Raw genomic sequence first — 15,534 nt, forward strand, 5'->3', positions numbered from 1 at the left:
ATGTCTGTTTTGAGGATTTTAAAATTTCCTGAAATGATAAGGGAAGTTCTCCTTGGTTACTGTGCTGAGAAGTTTATTAATTATTTGTTTCTGTTATCTTCAGACAGTTTGTTTCAAAGGCCATTCAAAGCACTGAATTACTGAATTATCTCCAAATGATTAGGGCACTTAGCATGTACTTCTGAGTGCACACTTACATGCTTCAGGCAATTGCTATTTTTATTTGAAAATCTGTGAACTGATGTAGGAGTTTCTTGTCTCTCTGGTTTAGCAAATTGTGAATGTGGTGTGGTCTGATTTCTCTGTCTTCTCATATCTTTTTTGTCTATCCTGACAATTTTTTCTTACAGTGCTTTTTCTAGATACTTTCTCCACTTACTGGCATGTACCTTTCTTTTGGGCATCAAGGAATTACTTTGTGCTTGGGGGGTTCGTTTGATCTTAAAAGATGGAGACAGAAGCCCTTGTTTGAACTGGTTATTGTTTTTTTTTTTGATCCACATGATTTTTCCTGTTACTTATCTAATGTCAGAAGTGGTCTTGTCCACAGAAGCCAAAGGGCTATAACTCTGAGCTTTTTAGCGAGACTGCTTCTAAAGGAAGATGCATGGTTCTCAGCCTGGCTTTTTAGGCCAATTAAATTTGAGCATTCTATTCTAGGTTGTAGACCTTCTCACTCAAATCCATGTGTTTCACAATAACCCTTGGTGGTTCTCTGTGTGGAGCTTGGGATAATGTAGATTAACCTGGAATAGTAGGTTGAGGCTTATGTTCAGACATTCCTCTGTTAGAGTTCACCATCACAGATATTTGCAGGAGCTAACATGAATGGAGAATCCTTGACATCATGTTGCATGCGTCCAGGTGCTTCTTAAAATATTTTAATGCTGGCTAGATCTTTGCAGCAGCTCTTGTCTGTTTAATGAAATTTGAAGTGTTTACTGTGTATTTATGAACATCATAAGCCAAATGAAGTGTTCCTCTCAAGTGTGACTGAATGTGTTCTTATCTTGTCATTGCTTTACTATCCTTGTGGGTTTTGCTACGTTTGTGTCTTTTCTATTTTTTTTTCCAGAATACAATACATTTTCAAATGCGTTGAAGAGATGCCGTAGACAAAAGAAGGAGAACTCTGTGTTCAGTCAGCGAACAGATGAAGCATCTGCTGCTCAGTATTTTCAGGTAATGAATCTTCAGTGCCAATTTGTGAAATCTAAGTTACTGTTTGCTTGACCTTAGTCACCAGGTCAGTTAGAAAGATAGCTTAGGTTTATTTGGAGGGTGGTCAGGACCTTGGTAATTTAAGTGCCAAGTCATTTAAAGTAAGTTTGATAGAATATGGGCTTTATCTTTTCTCTGTTTTCCTTCTTTTTAGTTTTATGGCTGTCTGTCTCAACAACAGAATATGATGCAGGATTTTGTGAGGACAGCCACTTATCATAGAGCTATCCTACAGAACTACATAGATTTTACAGACAAGGTAAGCTCCATTAATCGTTTTAAATGTTCCAGTATGCTGCTTAGGCTCTAAACTTCAACTTGCCCTGTAAAGCAACACTGCTCAGACCAGAGTCTTATCTCATCTGGGACTTTGTGCATGAATATACTAATTCATGTGTGCTTTATGTTATTAATGTTATTATCAAGCACGTGGATGACAATACATGATTGTGATAATACGTTGTTAGGACGAATGGCCCTGAACATGGATCCAAACATGAGCTACAAATTCCTCTGCTGTCTTCTGTGGACAATCTGGAAACCTAGACGTAAATGTTTCTTGACATTTTGGGCTGTTATTCCCATTTGACATCTTGGAGCTCATATACAATATTAATTTCCTTATCTTCACTGTTGACTGTGTGTTTGCTATTGTGCCATACAGTCTCTTGCAAATACCTGCAAAGGTATTCTAGTTTCTGTCTCTTTAGTGGAGGTCTACACTGAATGTTTTTGCACCCCACAATCATTACAAACTGAGCAAGGGCATAAGTGGCTGCTGTGGCTCCATTTGTACAAGGTAAAGATTTGGAAACAATGCAGGAACTTACAACTTCAGATGCCAAACTCATCTCTAAAGTATGTACATAGATCTTGAAGACCACTGTAATGAATATAATGATGATTATTACTTCTTTATCTAGTCCTCCGCTTCTCACATTATCCAAACCAGATAGTTCAGCAAAAGACAAAAGAAAATTTACATTCGGGAGATCTAGGATAGTCTGCCTCCCAGACACAGCTTAAGTTGTTTTCCAGTTTCGTTCATTAGGGTCCTTGAAATGCAAAGCACAGAACTGGTATATGTTACAGTGGTTTAGTGGTTTTTTTAATTTTTTTTTTTTTTTTTTTGTTATTTTGCAATTAGTCACACTAATGAGGGACTTTCTGGCCCTCTCCAGGACCAGTCCCCATGCACCATCTTCCCTGATTCCACCCTTAATACAGCAACAAATTCCATAATATAATCACACATTATGTGGAACAGTATCTAGCAGTATCTCCTTGAGTAAGATTTTTAATTTATCAGCTTTCTAATTCTGTCATTTTGCTCTTACATTGTAGGCAAAGAAGGATTGAAGTTCTAATTTTCTTTATATTGTTCCTCCATTTTGTCAATTTTTGTTGTCTCTGATGTAGTCTTACTTCTGAGGTCAGTGTTCTCAGTCCTCTATGTCTTTTTCTGTATGAAGAAATTGCACATGCCCTGTTGTCATGCTTGCCCTCTTTCTCAGTGTCACCAGGAATTCTGCAGCACCTGTCTTGAGAAGGATTGACAGGAGTTACGCGTGGTAGTGTAGACAAAGCCATACAATCTATTTATATTGTAGAATTATAACTTCCTAGTTACTCTTTACTGTACTTCTCATAAATCTTCACTTTTTTCTCTGGGGACTGCATCTGTCCATTGAGTGTTGATCTTCACCAAACAACACATTTGTGTTTCTTGTTGATGATGATTCATTTAGAACTTGGATCATACATGTACAGTTCATATTTACCACAAAGTTATATTAGTCAGCACTGAGTTTAATTTATATATGCATTGTCCAGGCCTACCTTTGGTAGCTCTTTCTGTTCTTTAATCACTGGATGTTGTGTGATCTTGCTATGACACTGCTCACCTCCCTTAATAAAATGATAAAAAACAGCAAAAAAATCATATTAGACTGCACGTGACCTTCTGTACGCAAATAGGCAGTTTGTGAGCAGCAGCTTAACAGAAATGTTTTCTACATCTCAGAACGTCAGCTGAGACCTTGTAAGCTCTTTTTATGATGTTTGGGCAGCAGACTGCAAACAAAAACAATGGAGAAACTGAACCTGCAATTATTATTTTTTTTATCTTGTTGTTATTGTTTTGTCTTCTCTCCTTTCTCTCATCTTTCTGTGTGCACTTTTAAAAGGAGCCTCTGACTGCAGCTCACAACAGCACAAATTACTACATCACAGAAAAAAGTCTTTAATAACATATAAGCAAATACTCAACAAAACATTTCCCTTTGAATGCGTAGCATATTTATGGCCAAAACGAGGAGAGCTGTAAGCATGAAATTTATCAGAATTGTTTTAAGATCGTTATGTTTTAACTATTAATTAAGTTTAGTACTAAATTCAAGTGCAGCTGATAGCCTTTCTTTGCTGTGCAACTTAGGTAAACTGTGCTTCTTTAAAAACTGTGCTTAACTACTTACTTTCATAGAAAAGAAGCAAATCAGTTTCAATTGCTGTAATTTCTCTCAGGCCTGAGACAATCCTCCTCTCTATTTTATTAAACAGTGGTGAGAGGATTTTATTTGCCATTGGCTTCTTGCCAAATAGGATGCTCCCCTGTTACCATGCGAAAGGCAGATTTATCTCTGTAGGTAACATATACATTCCATTTTTGTGCCTGCAGTAAGGAATTCAGGTTTTGCGTACTCCTTGCCTCTGTAGGAAATCTTGCTGCTGTGCAGTAGTACAGCTTGCTTGCGTTTGTTCTTGGTTTATTTATTTTTCCAGCAGTTAGAGGTGCCTTGGCTTCTCTTCAGCATACCTAGTAGTAACACTGTTAAAGACTGGGTGTTGGTGGCCACCCACCTAGAAAATGATGTCTCTTTTTCCTGATTCTGTTGAGAAATGGCAATTTTCAGAATAAATGTGGCTGAAAAAATGGAACTACCTACATTGCAGCAGAATGCTTTCCCATGAGAACCTGAGAAACCCATTTTGCTGAGACTTGACCTGTTGGAAATATGGCAACTATATTTATCCTACATTCAGAAACTATAAGGCAGGCAGAAACATTTAATGATGGCAGTGAAGAGACAGAAAAGGCAAAAAGGGCATAAATATTTTAATACCTCCATTATTGGAATTTTTTTAATTCAATTGCTATTTGTCTTATTGTTTCCTACCTACTCTGCATTCCCCCAATATATTTCTTTACCTTTGCCACCTCCTTCCCTAAATTCTGCAGTGATTTATTATACAAACATTTTTGCCTATAATGAAGGGATGCCTGGTGATAAAATGTATTTTTTTCTTATTCTAAGCCTTCTTTGCTTTTGATAAAATATCTGTATGAGAAAGTACAACTGGTTATCCGAGTTGTGCTGGACAAAATTAATTCTGGACCTTTTGAGAGGGTTCTTGGTGATAAATTCAAACACTCTCTGTCAGAGGTAAGCTACTTTAGGACAAGCTGGAAGTAGCGCTTGGATTGACCATTTATGTCTATATAAAAGAATAAGAATAATTCATTCAGAATCTAATTAATCTGAGGCTGGATTCTTCACATTAGTAGGTTAATTCTTACCTGCATATGCTCCTTTATATTTACTCTTAGAAGGAGTCCCCTTAAAGCTTTCACTAATTTTTTAGAAAAACTTTGTCTTGGATTTTGAATTGTTATGGAACCAAAAATTGTTATGGAACCCTAAGGACACTTAGGGAGTCCTAAGTGTTTTAGTTGGTTATATGAAAATAAAGGCTCATAACTAAATTTAACAGTAGCAGTGTATAATGCTGTTTCAAACTGAGTAAAGGCTGACACATTTCTACTTCTTTTGAAAATCAGTCTTAGGTTCTGAGCCTTTTGAATTTTTTCATTTGTAATCTATTTATGAATAGCTTACTTACTTAAAGCAACTAGAATTAGAGTATCTCCAATGATCCTGGATGAAGGATCACATAAATTAACTATTCACATTGTGCAGTCAAAGGCACATGCTAAAAAAAAAATAAATAAGTTTTTTTGGTATATAACTTGCTGATATATAGTAGTTATGAATTATAAATGTCATTGTAGATATATGACATTTTTGCTTTTAGTTTTATGTGTCCACCCTGTTGTTGCTCTTCCTTGTTTGACCTCTACCTCCCACCCCTTTTATTCAAAAGTACTTTTCAGGACTCTGTGCAAGTACTCAAGCATACAAGAATATTTGCACATGTGAGTAATTCCCATTAAGTTCACAGTAGGAAAGCTATTCATCTGTGTAGGTGAAAGCAGAATCATTACTGAACTGTACTCAGGAGAGTAGGGTATAGGTTATTCCCGACTCTGATTTCTGATAATTGCTGAAGTAGCTGCATTCACATTTCAAAATAAATGTTGAAGCATATACAGTCTACCGCCTTTCCTCTGAATATGCATAACATCATCATCACCAAAGTGTCTATTATTTATTTTAAAATTTCACTTTTCAGAAAGTACCATGTATTGTTATTTCACAGTACTTTTTGTCTTATTGACTGCTCTTGCAGCTCTGTGAGGATGCTCTTCCTATCTAGAGGGAACAAAAGTTTCTGTGGGAGGTGCCAGTGATAACAGCAATGCCACTTGGGGAGCAAGGTGTGCCATTGCAAGTTCATTGGATTAAAGAAATTTGCATCAGAATGGTCCTCTGGACATCTCTAGTCCAAACAGCTACTGAAAGCAGGGCTGACTAGACCAGGTTGCTTAAGGTCTCTCCAGTTAGATTTTGAATGGATCCAAGGATGGACATGCAAGAGGTTCTGTAGGCAATCCGTTCCAGTGTCTGACAGCACTCATGGTGAAAAAGTTTTACTCTATCTGGTGGAATTTCTTGTGTAATGATTTGGATCCATTGCCTCTCGTGCTATTACTGTGTGTCTCCTTCAAGAAGAGTCTGCCTCAGTTCCCTCTGAACTCCCAGTAGGCAGACAAAGACAGCAGTAAGCTCTTCCGTTATTCTGTCTCCTCGCCTCTTGTGAAAACTAGACAAACCGATTTCTCTCAAGCCTCTCTTCATATGACACGTCCTTCAGCCACCAGATTATCGTGGTGGACCTCCATGGGTCTTGTTGCAATATGTCGGTGTCTGTCTTGTGCTGGGGAGATCAAAACTGGACAGAGTTTCCCAAATGTCATCTTAAAAATGGCCTTTCCCTGACCTTTTCTGGTTGCAGTCCATATGCAACATGCAGTTGTCCTTCTTGGCTGGAAGGGCTGGCTGGTATTGAGTTTGTTGTACAGCAGGAGGACCCTTAGGTCTCTTTTTTACAAAGCTGCTTTCTAGCAGTCATCCTCTCACTAGAAGCTGGGAATGTTTGTTAGCAGCAGATTGAATAGAACAGCTCCCCTGCTCAGTTTATTGATCACTACTATTGGGAAATTATGAAGACACTCCAGAAATCCCCTGGATTGGTTGTGCCCCACCATACCACCCTTCCAGTAAGAACTGGGGTGGTTGAGTTTCCTGATATGTAATAAGGCCTATGATCATGAGGCTTCCTCCAGAAGGCATCGTTTCCCTCCTGTTCTTTATCAAGTGGTCTGTAACAGATTCCTGTTTCAATAATAGCTGTATCCCTACCCTTTGTCTTCTCATCCCTACCTGTAAGCTCTCAGCTAGCTCACTGCCTATGCCCAGAGCTCCACACACTTGAGTCATTCTTTGCATAGAGTACCACCCCTCCTCCTGACCTTCCCAGCCTGTCCTTTCTGACAGCCTGTAGCCATCCATCGCAGCATTAGCTGTGCAAGCTATCCCACCATGTCTCTGTAATCCCTATGAGATGAAAACTGTGCATCTGTGCATGGACTTCAGATTCCTCATGTTTGTTTCCCATGGTATGTGTGCTTGTGTACATGCATGTCAGATGGCTCCTCTGTCATGCTGCTTTTACAAGTGTTACATGGGGACCCTCCATTGTGCTGTCTCCTGAATACTTCCCCTCATGCCTTCACTTCTCTTCCAACAAGGATGACCTCCAACAGCATATACCTAGTTTTTCAGGACTTGTTAGGTTGGAAAACTGATGGCAAAGTCTTACCCTGCTTTTTTAGATGGTCCTGTCTCCCCCCAGTTGTCTTCATTCCTCAAGAAGGTACTGCGCTTATAAAAGCTGAATTTCTGTCTGTGGTACCAGCTGCACAGCCAGGTGTTGGTGCTCAGGGATTTTTCCGCTAAAAAGCGTTTGTGAAGATCCTCATTATCTCTTGTTCAGCCTCCCCAGTGGTTCACAGTCAGCTCCTCTCCACCCATTGCTTCATACCTGATGGCTGTTCTCAGCCAGAGCCCACCTCCCCACAGGTCACCATCAATCCCAGCCTCGGGGAGGGCCATCAGCCATCCCATGCAGCCTGGCACCCACACAGCAACATCCTCCCTTACAAGTTCTATCCTGGATCAAGGTCTCTGGTGTGCCAAGGGCTGTTAATCTAGCAAGTCCTACAGTCTTACAGGGCATGCCAATGCCTTGTTGTGCAGCCTCCAGCAATTCCTACGTATGTCACATATGGTTTCTGATCCCCTTTTCCTCTTGCTTCACTAATTACTGGGCAAATACTACCTCTGTGTCAGCTGCTTCAGTTTGCTGTGCTCGTTTGTGTCTTCATTAGAGTCTTAATGTGGTTCAGGAGTCAGCTTCTGCAGTGAATTTATATCACGGACACTCAGGGTGCTTCAGTTCACATTGTGGAGTGGTCTCTGAGTAAGCAAGCTGGATTAATTTTGGAAGAAACTGAACTGGACTAAGCTAGAAGAAAATCAGGTAAGGGTTAGTCTTAGTAAATCATCCAGAGGAAAGACGTTTCAATACAGCTGTACTACCCACTGATGTAGACATAGGTATAGTGTAAGAAATGGCATCAGAATTGGGTCTAGTGCAAAAAGCTGTATTTCTCCATTGGATATTTGATGTTGAACTCGAGCAGTTGACTCTTTGTTATATTTTAGATGTATGCAGAGAGATAACATTATTGTATTTGTGGTTGCCATTGGGTATTGAGAAATAGCCTACCAAACCTTCTGTCACACCTATAGTTCAATGAAATTGTCCTTGACTTGTCATTGTCTCCCTCTTTACTTACGTAACTGATACTTACTGTCACTGGTTCTTCTGAAGAGCTGGTTCTTCTGGCCATAGGGGCATATTCTAACACCTGCCAAGTGTAGAAACAAAACTGGATCTGTAACAGCCTGTCATCTCTGACATAAAAAATGAGCTTAATAAAATCTTTCACTGGTAAAGAAAATTATTAAAGGCAAGGTTCTGGCTTCTATGCCAAAGTTGAGACTATGTGCAATATCAGAAGCAATGTTAATTTATTTTGCAGTGCAGTATTTCTGTAACACAGATTCATATTATCTACAACACAGCCATGTGTCTTAGACTGCATTCTTTAATATATAACCTAAATGTCAAGTAGAGTAGCTTTTGGAGAGTGGAATGTGCCCTTCATTCTAAGAGATTATTTTTCTGTCATAAGTATTCTGTGTTAATACACAACATTTTCTCTTTGCGTTTTTAAAGGCTGGTAAGCAATGTGCATTATATGGGAAGTTGGGGCAGAGAGGCAATAAAGAACAGGGGTAGCTGGTGACATACTATGGTGCTGTATCGCTCTGTATCTGTATTGTATTTAAGCTTCTCTACTTGAGATTGGATCAGAGCTGTAGCTTGGTTTCATGGTTGAAGTGCTTTGAAATCTTAGGAAGTTTCAGTTCCAGGTGGCTTAAGTCACCTAACGGGCTGGTGAGTTTCGTATCTTTGATCAAAATTTAATTAAAATTTCAGCCACAGGGACAGGAAAACCGTTGCTCCTGATTTTCAGTCAAGCACAAACCCATAGGAGGAGCCCAAATAGTGAGCAGTTATGTGACATTTTTCTCAAAGCTGGTGTTAGAATTTTGGGGAAGCAAGGTACTGGTATTAGCCTACTTCTGTTGGGCAGTATGAAAGTGGGCTTTGCATCGAAGATCACATCAGTCACATCCTCTTAGTCATTTCTTCAGCAGTTAGGCTCTCTTTCTGTGTACTAATGCCTCTGCGGTGGTGTTGAGAGGGTTTGTACCACAGAACAGAGCTGGGAACGAGAGGCTTGTCTGGACCATTCCAGCTGTCACTGGCTTTGCATTACAGTGTTCACTGAAACAAAAACTTTGACCCTTTGAAACATTTCAGTCAGTATTTTGGCTTACAACAGGTGAGCCACCTGACTGATGGAGAAGATGAGGCTTTGGGATTTATGTTTAGCTGAGGGCCTTTGAGAGACACCACATCAAGCAGTATAATTAAAGGTCTAATACTAATGTCAGCAGGCAGAGCCAAGATTTGAACAAAGATACATAGTTTGTTTTTATCCAAGATACTTCTACATGATGGAGTGATTTTTCATGAAGAAAGACATGATTCTGTAGTTCTTCAAAGAATTATTACCATCATGTTTTCCCTCCCTCCCCAGATGATTCAGACTACACTAGTTTTTCAAATTTTTCTCCTAAAGAAACTTTGTTATAAAATCCTATTACCTCCAAACCATAACCATGTATTTACATATGACTATAATTCACAGTCTTTTAAAAATAAACTGCTGCTGCTAAAGTAAAGATTAAGGGCATTAAAAATTTTCATTAACAAACCTTTCCACTTTTTCAAGTGAAATTAGTGATATTTTTGCATAATGTCAGGCTTACTAAAAGCAGGGTACAGCTGTGAAAATTTAGCTACTTAAAAGAGGTGTTGGGAAGTGACTTTTTGATTATTTTGTTCCTTTTGGTCTGCCTTTTGTTTTCAAGGTGGTCCTAGATGTTGGCTGCGGATCAGGAATCCTTTCATTTTTTGCAGTGCAGGCTGGAGCTAGAAAAGTCTATGCAGTTGAAGCCAGTTCAATGGCAAAATATGCAGAGGTAAGTGTTTTTCACCTGAACCAAGTGTTAAAAAGGTGTAGAGTGAAAATGTTAAGGGAGATACAGCTGTTCCTTGAAAAGGCTTAAGGCTTCAGTGTGGGCAAAACTTCTTGGAAGGTAATTTTTGAAGGTATTCTAATGTGTCAAGTAAATTAACCATATGATGTTGTTTCTGTGAAAAATGGTGAAGAGTCATAACTGTGATTAAACTTTTTACTTTCAGAAGGAAAAAAAAAATTAAACCAGATGTTGTTTTCATGGGTTCTGTGAAAAAACCTAAGCACTCAAAGTGGTATTGATAACTGAATGCTGTAGGAGAAGTTCACGTCCTTAAAAGTGCTAATACTAAATAGCAGCAGCAGCAAAATGTGTGTTTTTTTCTCACAGTCGCTGCTTATTTAGGTGAACATCAGAATGTGTGGGGAGAAGTGTGGGCCTTATCACTATAAATTTTGTCACTTGGTCACCTCTAGCTGAGTTTTAATGTGGAAGAGGCAGAAAAGTGGTGGAGGATTTTTTGTCCCATACCTAGAGAAAGTTTGTAGTATCTAGTTGTTAATTTTTCTTTTTGCTTTACTGATCTAGAATGTAAATGTTCATCAGAAACATTAGGAGTCCATAGTTCCTCTAAGTCCACACAGTGAGCAATCGGTGTTTCAGTGAAAGTTCCTCCTGTATGTCCTGATCTAGCAATCCAGCCTGCTCTTGGTGAAGGCTGGCTAACACCTATTGTCAACTGTAACATTGTGATGAAAAAGCATTACTATTGGAAATGGAGATAATCTGTTTAGGTCTTAAAGAAGAAAAATGTGGATATTAGACATTTCTGTTTCTTTCCAGATAGAAGAAGTTATTAACGTGTAAATTCTTTATATTTTTCATTCCAGTTTAAATACAGCATTCAATAATCTCCCATATATATTTCATTAACTTATGTATTAACGAAAAGTGTTGTGTCATACAATCATTTTCTAATTCTGCCTTATTCATGCTGCTATTGACAAATATTTTTTTATTATGTGTGTGTTACTTTTGGAATTGGCAAGGATTAGTACTAACCTAACTTAGGATTCCTTGTAATTAAAGGGAATTTTTTCTGATGTCTGTCATTTTGTCAGACCTGTCAAAAGCATTAAAGATGTTAATATATGGAAGATATCTCTCAGAGGGAAGGGTAGAGGGTTGTTCTTATTTCACATTGGATTTTGTAAACAAGATTTTGTACAATATCTTTGTTTCATGATAGACAGAAATTTTATTTATGAAAGCATAATAAAAAGAACAAAAGAACTTGCTTTTCCTAGTAGTAGTATAATGTGTAGTAGTGAGTATGTTTTTTAAGCAGCAGTTTTTTAAGTTTTTGGTGACAGGTTTGGACTTCAGTCAAAAGTAAGCAAAATAACTAGTGAAATGGCACATGCTACATTTGTATTGTGTCAAATATTGTGTATTTTTTGATGCAATGTAAATGTGAGTAATATATCTGGCAACTTATTGGTAGAGAAATAGCATTAATCCATTGGTTTTAGAAACTGAATTGCATTTCTCCTGGGGTGGATGAAATGCTAAACTGCTTAAAACTATGATTGATAAAGAGGAGTAAAGAACCTTAAGCAGCTGTAGATACTGGGGAGTACTGTTTAAAATGTCCGAGTCTTAGTTTGATAATACATAGATTTTTGGTCATTTCCCTCTTTCTACTTCCCCAAATGGGACTCAGTTTTCATAAGAAATATAATATATAATATATATAATATAATATGAAAGAAACAAATGACTTTTACAGTTGTAAGTTCTTGTAAAATTACTCATGAACTGTATTGCAGATATCTAATCTATTAACACATAATATATTTTTATAAGAATTTAAGTTTATTGAGTATAAAGATGCTTAGCCTTAGGTACACTATTTGTCACCTCTTAATATTCCACTGTGGGATTTCATTAGTATGGTGTATCAAGTATCTGCATTATGAGAAGAGCATTACTTTCCATCCATTTCTTCTTTCATTTCTATATGGATTTATTATATTTTTCATCTGTTTCAGGTCTATGTAATAATGTTGAATGTAACACTAATGAGTCTTGTTCCTTTTTTAAATTTTTTTTCTATTTTAATACAGAACACTTGAATACAATGAACTACTGACTGGAGGGAAATTATATTTGAACAATGCAAATTAATGCTGTAATACTTTTTACTGAGAGATTTGTTGGGTTTACAGTAAATTCCTCTTTGTGGTTGGAGGTTTACTTTGAAAGAATGATATTAACAATTTAGCACTGCAATACAGTTACCAGTAATCAAATGTCTATTTGACAGTGTTGAAAACTGTACTGTTTATAGGTCTGCAGTGGTATACTATCTGAAAATTGTGTTGGAAGGAAAATTCACAGCAGCTGCTGTACTAGGAAACATACTGCCACATACAAACATGTTGCTTGATCACTTATTTATTCTAGGTATTCGCTAGAGAATATGTCATGTCTGTGTCAGTGTTCTGTGTAGTAGTTGGGTAGCTTTTTCATTGGTTTGCAATATACTTGCATTTCTGTTTTATTCCATGGCCTCATTAAGCATTCAGAAAAGCTAGACAGATCCAAGCTTCTTTGTTGTGGTTGTCTGTATGTTTGATGTAATTCTCGTACAAGTTTACATTAGACAAGTTTTATTTGCATTTAAGCTACGAATTACAACAGAAGATCAATTCCAAATATATATAATTTTAAAATGCAACTCATCATTACAGTCCAAGGACTGTAATATTTATTCCCTCCTCCATTATTTTGCTGTTTCATTACACTGAAAAGAGTAGCATTCAAAGGAATTCTGAATTAATATTATTGTCACCTTTTGCTTACTTTCATGTCAGTCTGATCTACCTACTGGATATTTTTTTTACTAACACAGACAATAGTTTCTGAATGGCATCCTGTCCCCCAGGAGTGCCAACTGCACTGCTCAGCTTGGTATGGTCCCCAAACTTTCTGAGGGTGCACTCAATCCCACTGTCTATGTCATTGATGAAGATATTAAACAGTACTGGTCCTAATATGGACCCTGAGGGACACCACTTGTCACCAATCTCCATCTAGACATTGAGCCATTGACCACTACCCTCTGGATGTGACCATCCAACCAATTCCTCATCCACTGTAGAGTCCACACATCAAATCCATATTTCTCCAGTTTAGAGAGAAGGATGTTGTGGGAGACCATGTCAAGGCCTTTCAGAAATCCAGATAGATGACATCTATAGCTCTTCCCTTGTCCACTGGTGTAGTCACTCCATCATAGAAGGCCACTAGGTTGGGTAGGCAAGACTTCCCTTGGTGAAGCTATGCTGGCTGTTTCAAATCGCCTCTCTGTCCTCCCTGTGCCTTAGCATAGCTTATAGAAGATTCTGTTCCATGATCTTCCCAGGCACAGAGGTGAGACAGGTTGGTAGTTCCCAGGGTCCTCCTTTCTACCCTTTTTAAATACGGGGGAAATGTTTCCCTTCTTCCAGTCACCGGGGACTTCACCTGACTGCCATGATTTTTCAAATATTGTGGAGAGTGTCTTGGCAACTACATCAGCCAATTCTCTCAGGACTCTGGGATGCATCTCATCCGGTCCTATAGACTTATGCATGTTCATTTTTCCTCAGGTGGTCACCAACGTGATCTTCTCTTACAGTGGGAGGGACTTTGCTCCCTGAGTCCCTGCCTTGCGGTCCATCCACTTGAGAGGTGTGGGAAGAGAGGTTGCCAGTGAAGTAAAAACTTGTTAGGAACCTCAGCCTCCTCCTTGTCCACTGTTACCAGTTTGCCCCCTCTTCAGGGGGGTATGCTTTCTTTGACCTTCCTTTTCTGGCTGACATACCTGTAGAAGCCCTTCTTACTATTCTTTGTGCCCCTTGCCTTGCGTTCAGCTCCAGCTGCGCCTTGGCCTTCCTGACCCCATCCCTGCACAACCAGGCAGCACCCCTATACTCTTCCAGGATACCTGTCCCTGCTTCCACTGCCTGTGCATCTCTTTCTTCCCCTTTAGTTTGACCAGCAGGTCTCCACTCACCCGTGCTGGTCTCTTGCCTTCCTTTTGCGATTTCTTACTCCTGGGGATCAAGAGCTCTTGCACTCTATGGAAAGCGTCCTTAAAGATCTGCCAGTTCTGTTCTGTTCCCTTGTCCCTGAGGGCAGTTTCCCAGAGGGTCTCATTGACTAACTCCGTGAAGAGTTGGAAGTTTACTTCCCTGAAATTCAGGCTCCTGATTTTACTCTTTGCCTGACCCTCAGGACTGCGAACTCCACCAGTGCATGATCACTGCAGCTCAGGCTGCCTGCAGTCTTGATGTCACCAATTAGCTCAATTGTTTTGGTTACCATAAGGTCCAGTATCACATTCCCTCTGCTAGGGCTGTCTGTTACCTGGCTGAAGAAGTTATCCTCAATGCATTCCAGGAGTGTCCGGGATTGCCTACAGCTCGTCATGCTACTTTTCCAGCAGATGTCAGGTTGGTTGACGTTCCTTGGCAGGATGAGAGCCTGTGAGCACAATGCCTCTGGTAGTTAGAGTAAGAAGGCTTTGTAGCTTTGTATGACTCATGATATTGATTATCAGGTGTATGGAACAGTTTTGTGACTCTTTTTGTATCTCTGTTTCATTGGGTGAGAGGTCTACTGTTCTGGATATAAAACTGCACCTTTCATGAGGAGAGATGTATGTGAGAAGTTTCTGCTTACCTGTATATATTACAGAGATTAGGTTTCATCTGTTTTTTTGTCAAACAAACCCTTACTATTTTACAAAAAACTTCTGAGCATTTAATTTTCATGAATGCTGCATGAAAAAAGGTAAGGAAAAAATAGCCAGAATGCCAACATAGGCACATTTGGTGGCAGACTGATGCAACCCATTTGAAGCGAGTGCCTATACCAGATATAAATGTAAGTATTTGTGTGTTGGTTTAGGGTATCAATTTTATTGTAATCTTGCCCTGCTTTCAAAGTCCTCTGAAATCCCAGAGAATCATGAGAGAGAGCAGCTGTTGAAAACAACTCAGTCCTTTCAGTCACTGACAAAATGCTAAGATACTGGGTGGAATTGTTTTTATCCCTGGATTTTTCTTTTTCCTTCACTAAAGCCATGAAATATTGAAACGACTTTGGTCCTTTTGTTCAAACATATTTTGTTGACCATAACTTGGTGATTGCAGGATTTTATGAAATACTGTGTGGGATATGAAAACACAGCCACTCAGATATACGCCCTCTCCTTTTGCCACAAATTTGCTATTCCCAAAGGCACTGAGTCAAAAAGCTCTATTGCCATCACCCTTAGCTGCTTGTTCTTAAGTTGCCAATAAGATATTTTTTTAAAGGAACAAAATTTGCTAATATTTAAAAAAGAAGC

General features: G+C 38.8%; 1 protein-coding gene across 1 annotated transcript in view; it reads left to right on the forward strand.

Annotated features, from left to right (window-relative positions):
- LOC141477236 (histone-arginine methyltransferase CARM1-like) overlaps positions 1–15,534 on the forward strand; it is a 69,411-nt gene that overhangs the window by 39,184 nt on the left and 14,693 nt on the right. Inside the window, 3 exon segments of the mRNA XM_074166334.1 lie at positions 1,076–1,182; positions 1,376–1,480; positions 10,029–10,139. Of these exon segments, the coding sequence (XP_074022435.1) occupies positions 1,076–1,182; positions 1,376–1,480; positions 10,029–10,139 (323 nt within the window).

The sequence above is a fragment of the Numenius arquata genome, chromosome Z, assembly GCF_964106895.1.
Source record: "Numenius arquata chromosome Z, bNumArq3.hap1.1, whole genome shotgun sequence".
In the NCBI taxonomy this organism is placed as follows: domain Eukaryota; kingdom Metazoa; phylum Chordata; class Aves; order Charadriiformes; family Scolopacidae; genus Numenius; species Numenius arquata.